The sequence below is a fragment of the Bison bison genome, unplaced genomic scaffold (assembly GCF_000754665.1).
Source record: "Bison bison bison isolate TAMUID 2011002044 unplaced genomic scaffold, Bison_UMD1.0 scf7180017864239, whole genome shotgun sequence".
Lineage (NCBI taxonomy): Eukaryota > Metazoa > Chordata > Mammalia > Artiodactyla > Bovidae > Bison > Bison bison.
The window spans coordinates 1,558,140-1,569,006 of NW_011494811.1; the positions used below are offsets into that span (position 1 = coordinate 1,558,140).

General features: G+C 40.3%; 1 protein-coding gene across 1 annotated transcript in view; it reads left to right on the plus strand.

The window, feature by feature from the left end:
- SYNJ2BP (synaptojanin 2 binding protein) overlaps window positions 1-10,867 on the plus strand; it is a 41,847-nt gene that overhangs the window by 23,988 nt on the left and 6,992 nt on the right. The window contains exon 2 of the mRNA XM_010846674.1: window positions 3,049-3,185. Within this exon, the coding sequence (XP_010844976.1) occupies window positions 3,049-3,185 (137 nt within the window). The remainder of the gene's footprint in view (window positions 1-3,048; window positions 3,186-10,867) is intronic.

Below are 10,867 nucleotides of genomic sequence, written 5' to 3' on the forward strand. Positions count from 1 at the left end.
TTAATGGCTGAGTAATACTCCATTGTGTATATGTACTACAGCTTTCTTATCCATTCATCTGCTGATGGGCATCTAGGTTGCTTCCATGTCCTGGCTATTATAAACAGTGCTTCAATGAACATTGGGGTACACGTGTCTCTTTCCCTTCTGGTTTTCTCAGTGTGTATGCCCAGCAGTGGGATTGCTGGATCATAAGGCAGTTCTATTTCCAGTTTTTTAAGGAATCTCCACACTGTTCTCTATAGTGGCTGTACTAGTTTGCATTCCCACCAAGTGTAAGAGGGTTCCCTTTTCTCCACACCCTCTCCAGCATTTATTATTTGTAGACTTTTGGATCGCAGCCATTCTGACTGGCGTGAAATGGTACCTCATAGTGGTTTTGATTTGCATTTCTCTGATAATGAGTGATGTTGAGCATCTTTTCATGTGTTTGTTAGCCATCTGTATGTCTTCTTTGGAGAAATGTCTATTTAGTTCTTTGGCCCATTTTTTGATTGGGTCATTTATTTTTCTGGAGTTGAGCTGTAGGCGTTGCTTGTATATTTTTGAGATTAGTTGTTTGTCAGTTGCTTCATTTGCTATTATTTTCTCCCATTCTGAAGGCTGCCTTTTCACCTTGCTAATAGTTTCCTTTGTTGTGCAGAAGCTTGTAAGTTTAATTAGGTCCCATTTGTTTATTTTTGCTTTTATTTCCAATTCAAAGCCTTTTGTAATCAAGCTCCACCTACCTTTCCATCTGATCTGAACTGCCTCCCATCCCGTTTCCAGTACCATCTACCCACTATGATAAAAATTAAGAGTTTTCTGAGAGAAACCAATTAGTAACTTAAAATTTTTATAATCTACCCTTTAAAGAAGTTGAAGTAGTCATCTTCCAGCAGAAGTTCTTTGTATTATGTATCCTTTTCATTCTCTAGCTGCAGATACTCTGTACAGGAGGTAGGCTATTTCAATTAGACATCTCCTACTGCTTCTATCTTTGGCCATGTGTTTCCTTAAATCATAGATTGATTTGCAAGTGCGTATGTTAATACGATGAGGTTCACTTAGGCTTTCATCTCATCCCTTCAAGTATCTGTGTTCTGTTGAAACCAGTAGTAGACTAGTGATTATGGCTGTATTTTTCCAGTTGTGCTGCCAGATAATGTTTTTCATATCTGTTTTATGTGTTTCCTGATATATGTGTTTCCTGTCTCTTTTCTCTTTGCACCGTGTCTTTTGACTTCTACAGCACCGGATGTAAAGAAGGCCCTATTTTCTTTCTTTTCTTTTTATTGCATAGATAAAAAGTGGCTTTTCTCTATTGCATAGATAGAAACCATATAACAGTAGTTTTGTAAATGAAGCCCTTTCCACAACTTATTGATTGGTCCTTGGAAATAGTACCTTGGTAGCCATTTTTTTTTTAATTCAATTTTATTTTATTGTGGTAAGAACACTTAAATGAGGTCTACTCTCCACAGTTTCTTAAATATCTAATACGGCTGTTGTTAGCTGTAGGCACAATGTTGTACATCAGATTTCCAGAACTTCCATCTTGCAAAACTGAAACCTTATACCTGTTTAAAATAATCACTCACTGACGTGAAGAGTAGAATGGTGGTTGCCAGGGGCTAAGAAGAGCAGGAAATGGGTAGTTGCTAATCAATAGGGTATTAGTTATCTATAGTAAATAAGACCCAGGTTCTGGGATAAGTAAATAAGACCAGGTTCTCCTCCTCTGGAGGAGGGCACGGCAACCAACTCCAGTATTCTTGCCTGGAGAATCCCATGGACAGAGGAGCCTGGTGGGCTACAGTCCATAGGGTCGTGAAGAGTCAGACACGACTGAAGCAACTTAACACACACACACACACACACACAGTGAATAAAGACTAACACACAGTAATAGTCACTATACCCAAGGGTGTAGTTGTTTGCACTTGAGGCATAAAAGGAAAGAAGAATGAATTTGGTGGTTTAGTCCTGTCATGAGCTGTTATCAGTTACCTTTCCCTGCCACTACCTCAATTCAAAATAGAAAAAAATAAACTCCCAAGGCCATTTCTTCCAAAGCACCACCATACACAAACTCTTCTGAAGGCTGAGAGAAATATACAGGGGAAGGTTTGTTTAAGAATCTCCCTCTCAATAAGGAAGTTCATTTGCCAACTAGTTAAAAGCATTGCTTCTTCTAAGCAGGAAAGTCAGTATTTTGGATCCTCCAAATACTACGAGCAGAATCTAAATCAAATATGAGCAGCACATCTTAGAATTGCCTTAGTTGCCTGTGGTCCGCAAAGCTGACCACTAAGTGCTGAAGAATCCAAATGTGAAATATTTAGTCTTGGGAGCTTGGGAGAATGGCTCCTAATTCTTTTGTTTATTGGTTGAGAGAAGTGCTTTGCGGGTAGAGAGATATCATAAAGGCAAGAAAGAGCTTAGAGCTCAGAGCCAAGAGGCCTGGGTTCCTGCCCTGATTCTGCTCTCAGGGGTGGGGGTCGGGGGGCTGAGGTTGTCATGGCTTTCAGGAAGTAGTGTAAACTGATGAAGACAAATACATTCTGTGCAATGATGCATCTTGCGAGCTCCACGGTGGCTCTGCAGGCAGCTAGGCGGGGGAGAGGCTGAGCTAAAGTTGAGCAGGGTGCTTTCCTGCAGGTCTTCTCAGAGCCTTTCATGTCATTATAATGACAGGTGATATTTATTAACCACTTACTGTGAGCCATCACAGTGCTAATGACTTTGAAAAAGATTTTTGTTTTCTTTTTTGTATTCAACTAACCATGTTGATCACTGTGTTTGTGTTTTTAGCCCTGCCTGCTCTGATTGAGTAACTCTGGGTACTCTTGATCTCTGTTAGTGATACTAATCACTGACCTTGCCCATTACTAGCCACCAGCTACATCACAGTCTGGACTTCCCCACCCCGCTTACCCCCTACCACCGCCACTCCCTAACCCCTACCCCTGCCACAAGGCCTTTCCTTTCTCTTTCTCCTTATCTTCTTTAACCTCTTTCCGCCTCTTCACCCTTGTCTCCTTTACAACTCCTCCATGATTTTCTTAGGGCTGGGCTTCAACATCGTCGGTGGGACAGATCAGCAGTATGTCTCCAACGACAGTGGCATCTTCGTCAGCCGCATCAAAGAGAACGGGGCTGCGGCCCTGGATGGGCGGCTCCAGGAGGGTGATAAGATCCTCTCGGTGAGAACTGGCTTCCGCCTCCTTCACTGTCCCTGGCTCCTTAGGCACTAGTGCCTAACCCCAACCCCTTCCTTAGGAAGATTCCTGCCTGCCTTTTTGGATCTGGAAATACAGTAATTCCCTCACAGACAAACGTGTTCCAGTCTGAGAGCGAGTTCATAAGGCTGATTTGTTCGTAAGTCCAACAAAGTGAGCTTCGGTACCCAGCTAACACAATTGGCTACATAGTACTGTACTATAATAGGTTTATAATACTTTTCACACAAGTAATGCATTAAAAACAGAAAATGAAACATTTTAAATCTTATAGTCCAGTACCTTGAAAAGTAGAGGAGTACAGCAGCTGGCATACAGGGGCTGACAGTGAGTGAACAGGCAAGCAGAGTTATTGGAGGAGGAGAAGAGGTGGGAGATGATAGAGCTGAAGGATGCTCAGCTATCGGAGATGGAGGGCAAGCTGCAGTTTCATCAGGCCTTTCGTGACTGGACATTCGAACACATGCTTGCATCTTTAAACGTTCATATGTAGGGGACTTACTGTATCCAGATTGCAGAGTTTGGTAAGAGGGACCTCGATCAGTTATCTTTAACAGCCCTGCCATAGAGCATGGAGGATAGTACCTCACGCAATGGAGAAGGCAAATTAAATCCAGAATGTGAGGGATTGGTGTGTGGGAAAGGGACTTAAAACTCACATTTTTTGTTGTTCTTTACTTCCTTTTGTTGATTAAACACACTAAAGTGAGTCTTGCTTTACTCCAAAATTGGAGATAAAAGAGGAAGGTAGAAATTGTGTCCTTTTAGACTCAAAGACCCTTTCTAAACTCATTATTTAGAGGAAATTTGGAATGCAGTCTGATTTGGTTATCTGTCCACCGTGCTCTGACTTCACCCTGCTGATGTCTCTAAGAGGGCATTGACTACATGGTAACCATTGATTTTATTATTTTCTGAAAGTTCGTCAGGGGCTCAGACTACATCTTTTTTTAACCATTTATATTCTAGCACAGTGTTTAACATATATATTTAACAAATTAACAAGTTAAGAAATTTAAGAACACCCGGAAAGGTTGGCTGATCTAGAATATAAATAATAGCATCATGGATGGTAATACGCCATTTTAATCCTTCTCACTGATTGTTTTGCCTCTTTACTGTCTCCTAGGCCCTGTTTATTCATCTGTGAGGTAAAGATAATAATAATCTACCTAAGTTTAGAAGCAGGTTATTTCTTATTGCTCCTAGGAAAAAGACAGTCTAAAAACATGAAGTCAACTTGAGTGATGTGTTAAGGAAAACTTGAGAATAGGTTGTTAAGATTAAAGTGTAGCATGTGGTTGGAGACTATGCAGTGTAATGTTTTGATACATAACTGCATTCTCTTCAAAATACTGGGAACTAGGCTTCATGGTGAAGAGGGACTTGAAAAAAGTAGGGTTAAGAAGAGAGTCATTATTCAAAAGGCTTTGGTTAAAGATAAATCATTGAAAAATGAGAATAGTTTAAAGGTTTTGAGCATTCTATGCCAAGCAGTATACTGAGAACTTTAAACTTATTTAATATTATAGCAACCCTACGAGGTGGGTATAATTGTTATGCGTATTTTTCAGCTAAGGAAGTTTAGTGAGGTCAAACAGCTTGCCCAAGGTCATATAACTAGTAGATGGCAGAGGACTTGGTCTGCAAATTTGGAACCTCTACTCTTAACCCATACACTATATTGTCTCCTAAAAGATAAATGAGGAGCTGGGGTTCTTTATCCTAAAGAGAAAGTTGCATGGTGAATTAGTAGAGTTTATGTATGGTTTTACATAAAAACTGAAATTAGTCTTTTCTATTAAGGGTAAAATGACAGAACAAAAGGACATACACCTCAACGTGAGAGAATTTATTAGACCTGAGCCAAGATAAAGGAGCCTTTCGTACGTGAACCATCACCTCAGAGAGAAAAGAAATTACTGGAAGGTCACTCAAGTGTTTTTAAAAGATATGGTAGGAGATAAATGTCAATGAAGAGAAAAGTAGATGTCTAAAAACCTCAGCTCAATTGTCTTTAAAATTTATAGCAGAGAACTTGACTTTATCAAAATATAAAAAATTTATTATAAAGATCTTTTGTAAGATATAAAACATTGCAACTATATATAAGACATATTCCAAAGAATGATTCAAGTTTATGTTCTGGCCAGATGAGGAAGAGGTATATAAAAGAAGGGAATAGAAAATGCCAGGCAAACAAAAGGCAAAAATATAAGACAATATTCTTACCTGGAAAATTCCATGGATAGAGGAGCCTGGTGGGCTATAATGCATGGGGTCACAAAGAGTTGGGACATGACTTAGCAACTGAGCACCCATGGTATCTCACTATTGTTTGGGCTTCCCTGGTGGCTCAGTGGTAAAGAATCTGCCTGCCAATGCAGGAGATGTGGGTTCAGTCCCTGAGTCGAGAAGATCCCCTGGAGAAGAAAATGTCAACCCACTCCAGTATTCTTGCCTGGGAAATCCCATGGACAGAGGAGCCTGGTGGGCTACAGTCCATGGGGTCACAAAAGAGTCAGACACGACTCAGCGACTAACCACAGCAACAACCCTCTTCCCTTCTTCACCATACCTCAAGGAATACAGTCACCCTCACCACAGGGTCTCTCTTATTCTTTGCCTTCATCATAAGACAGATACTGAGAGAAATAGAGAAGACCGAAGAAAAGACAGAGCTTATACAAGAAGAAAAGGCCAGCGTGTTCTCTGTTCTGTCTAGGGCCACATTCTTTGTCTCCAGTTCCCCTTCTAAGAGTGTGCTGCAAAACTTAAATTCTAGATCCCGTTTCTTAAGAAACATTGCCTCACCATCCTGTTCCCTCTGTATCCTTAAGTGTACTTGTTAGGTGTTAACCATTAAATGGTTCCACCTGTTCTTGAGCTTGCTTTATCTCTTTGATGTACTTAAGTGCTCATTTATAATTAACTTTGGAGTCTCTATAAAATGATGCTAAATTATTTATTGGCCTGTATTCCCATTTGTTCTTTAAGGACTTCCATATTTTCCTCACATGGTTATTTGCCCATGTTGTAAAATTTGCTCCGACTATATCTGGTGCTAGGTAATCAGACTAAGAATATGTCCTTTCTTTAGTATATATTCGTTTTTGGTAACTAATAGAAGTATCGTTAAATGACCTAGATTTCATGTGAGTAATTATTGACTATTAGTTTAAAGCTTCCCTGGTGGCTCAGATGGTAAAAGAATCTGCCTGCAATGCAGGAGACGAGTTTGATCCCTGAGTCAGGAAGATCCCCTGGAGAAGGGAATGGCTACCCACTCCAGTATTCTTGCCTGGAAAATTCCATGGACAGAGGAGCCTGGCAGGCTACTGCCATGTGGTCACAAAGAGTCAGACATGACTGGGCAACTAACACTTTCACTTTTCACTTAGGAGATCAGTTGGAAACTAGAAACTCTCATCCAGTCAGTTACAGAGACATTGAAATATGCAGGATCCTTTAGACAGAGTACCTCTAAGGAAAAGTCCTTGTTTTCTCATCTCTGTTAGCACCATGTACACCTGTAGCTGGCACAGAGGAAGTATCTAGTAAGCTAGCTGCTCTGTGAATGAAGCTCCGTCACCTAGGAGCTTATTGCAAATGCAGAATATTAGGAATGAATTATAACATAACTGACTTTTTTGGTTTGACTTTATTAATTGGAACTACATAGTTTTTTTTTCCTTTACTGAAAAAAGAGGATCCCTCCCCCCAAAATGTAATTCATTTCAAGATTTGGGGGAAGAATTAAATTATCCAGAGTATAATCTGAGATCAGTGCTTACTAAATTGAATCCATTCTTTCTCTATATCTTACACATCTGCATTTATATTATCCTATAGTTAGCACTCCAGTAACTCTTACATTATCCTAAATGTTAGATTATCTTAATGCCGTCCAAAATTATTAATCATCCAAGAAGACTTATTCTAACTCAGTTTACTCCTTTTCTAAGGCAGGAAATGGGAAACTCATTTTTAAATACTGATAATCAGATCAGATCAGTCGCTCAGTCATGTCCGACTCTTTGCGACCCCATGAATCGCAGCACACCAGGCCTCCCTGTCCATCACCAACTCCCGGAGTTCACTCAGACTCACGTCTATCGAGTCAGTGATGCCATCTCATCCTCTGTCGTGCCCTTCTCCTCCTGCCCCCAATCCCTCCCAGCATCAGAGTCTTTTCCAGTGAGTCAACTCTTCGCATGAGGTGGCCAAAGTACTGGAGTTTCAGCTTCAGCATCATTCCTTCCAAAGAAATCCCAGGGCTGATCTCCTTCAGAATGGACTGGTTGGATCTCCTTGCAGTCAGCCATAGTCAAAGCAAAAAATCATATGACTCCCCATCGGTTAACTAGAATACCACAGTCTTAACACTGATCATTCAGTTAAAATTTTCTAGCATGTTGCAAATCTATCATATCTCAAGTTTAATACAACTTACAATACCATGAGTTAAGGAAACTGAAGTAACAAGTTTAGCAGTATTCTAAGATTTCTCAGTTGAATAGCTCTTGGTAGTAAAATTGAGGTCCAAGGACCATCTGCCCATCACCTGGCAGTTTATTACAAATGCAGAGTCTCAGGAAACAGCCTGTGGATAAATTTTGAGAAGCACAGCTATAGGCAAGTGTTTTTCAAACATTTCAGATTATGACCTGTAATGGGAAATGCATGCACACACACATAAGCAAAGTTAAACAAAATAATACCTGTCTCTTCTGTATGTGGTGCATTTTGATATGTTGTGTTTTCTAATTTATTTAAAATTATTTCTCGTATTTAAAATTAAATTCTAATCTTGACCCACTGGATTGACTTCACTATCTTTTGTAATGGGTCAACAAACCTGTCTTTGGAAAATCACTACTCTAGTAAATGGAAAATCATTACTCTAGTAAATGGAAAATCATTGATGGAGTCTGGATGCATAGACTGTGGATTAAGTAGGGTAAGTAGACTGGATGTGAAGAAAGCTTCAAGCAATTTAGGTTAAAGCTAACTCAAACTTCAGAATCACCAGATTACTAGAATAGGGCCTAATAAATTGCACTTTTAACAAATTCCCAAGTTAATGCTTCTGGTCCTGAGACCATACTTTGCGAACCTTTGATTTATATTATTAGGTTGGTACAAAAGTAACTGCAGTTTCAAACCATGAATTTTAAATCATTATAACTAGGATCAAACACACCTTTATTAATCAAAAAGGAACTATTACAATCAACACATTTTTGCCAATGAGAAGTTTTTTTATTCCTGTAGGGTAAAGATCTATACTTTGGGATTCGATGAACTCTTGGAAAGCATTTTCTGCCTCTCTGGTTGTGGAAGCGTTTTGCCTGCAAAAAATTGTTGAGATACTTGAAGGGTAGTCAGTTGGCGAGAGGTTAGATGAATATGGTCCATGAGGCAAAACTTCATAGTCCAGTTCGTTCAACTTTTACAGCATTGGTTATGCGATGAGCAGTTGGACATTGTCATGGAGAAGAATTGGGCCTATTCTGTTGACCGATGCCAGAGGCAGGCATTGCAGTTTTCAGTGCATCTCATCAATTTGCTGAACATACTTCTCAGATGTAATGGTTTCACCAGGATCAGACCGGCCTCAAACCACCAAACAGTGACCATGACCTTTTTTTCGTGCAAGTTTGGCTTTGGGAAGTACTTTGGAGCTTCTTCTCAGTTCAGCCACTGAGCTGGTCATTGCCAGTTGTCATATAAAATCCACTTTTCGTCACATGTCACAGTCCGAGAAATGGTTGGTTTTGTTGTGTACAATAAGAGAAGACAACACTTCAGAAATGACAGTTTTTTTGTTTTTTGGTCAGCTCACGAGGCTCCCACTTACCAAGCCTGTTCATCTTTCCAACATGCTTCAAATGCTGAATGACCTTGAATGGTTGACGTTGAGTTCTAGGACAACTTCTTGTGTCGTTGTAAGAGGATCAGCTTCTATGATTGCTTTCAGCTGGTTGTTGTCAACTTCCAACGGCCAGCCACTGCACTTCTCATCTTCAAGGCTCTCGTCTCCTTTGCAAAACTTCTTGAACCTCCACTGCACTGTACGTTCATCAGCAGTTCCTGGGCCAAATGTGTTGCTGATGTTGCAAGTTGTATCCAGTGCTTTATGACCCATTTTGAACTCAAATAAAAAAATTTTTTGAATTTGCTGTTTGTCTAACATCAATCATTTCTATAGTCTAAAATAAATATAAAACAAACAGTAAGTAATAAGTCACTATTAAAAGAACATAAAGCAGGAAATGCACTTTAAATGGTGTAGAGCATAGCCACATTTCTTTAAGAATGTATCCCAATATCAAATGGCAAATTTCCACAGTGTAGAACCACAATTACTTTTGCACCAACCTGATAGGATGGCAACAGAGTGGATTCCACATATATTTGGGAGTAAAATCTACAGCACTTGGAAGTTAGTCTGTATGAGCTGGAATCTGTAAAAACACTTAGAGGAGGTAAATATTAGAAAGTAAATTCAGCTTTAGAGAGATGCATACTTTTCAAGAGAGAAAAAATCAGTTTTATGGAGCTATTTTACCTCCCACATACTTAGGCAAAGGATGAGAAATGATTCTTTAAAAATGAAATTCCCTTTGCATTTCTAAAAGGCTTTTTTTAAAGTGATTAGAATAACTGACCTCTTAGAATACCTTTAGAAAACTAAGAGGGTTGAAAGGTAATATTGGCCTGTGCCCTTCTTTTGTCTGATGTCACCCAGTGTCTTTCTTCCCTGTTGGCAAAAGGAAGCTCACATGAGGACCAAGATTACACTTGCCTTCCCAGCAACAAATGCTAAAGGAACTTCTCGAAGCAGGGAAGATACCAGAAACTTAAAACAACCTTATATATATATAGTTTTGATACAGAATTGTATCAAAGCTTCATGGGAACAGCAAACTCTAAAACTACAATAGATACAGACACACACGCTCTCTCACACACAAGAGAAAAAAAGAAAAAGCAATCCAAGCACAACACTAAAGATGGTCATCAAACCACAGGAGGAAAGAACAAGAGAGGAATGTAGGAAGAAGGACCTAGAAAAACAAACCGAGAACAGGGCCTCCTTTGTGTCTCAGTGGTATTTAATCCACCTGCCAGTGCTGGAGGCACGGGTTCGATCCCTGGTCCAGGAAGATCCCACATGTGTTGGAACAACTAACCCCACGCGTCACAACTATTGACCCTGTGCTCTGGAGCCCAGGAGCCAAAACTACTGATTCCGTGCTCTGCTGCTCAGTAGCTCCAGTTGTGTCCGACTCTCTGCAACCCCAGGCATTGTAGCCAGCCAGCCTCTTCTGTGCATGAGCTTTTTCAGGCAAAAATACTGGAGTGGGTTGCCATTTCCTCCTCTGGGGGATCTTCCTGACCCAGGGATTGAATCTGCATCTTGTGCGTCTCCTGTACTGCAGGCGGATTCTTTACTGCTGAGCCACTGGGGAAGCCCATGCACCACAACCCCTGAAGGCCTCACACCCTAGAGCCTGTGCTCCACGACAAGAGAAGCCACTGCCGTGAGAAGCCCTCACACTGCAACTAGAGAGTAGCCCACGCAGCAGTGAAGACCCAGCACAGCCAAAAATAAATAAATTCTTTAAAAAAAAAGAAAGAAA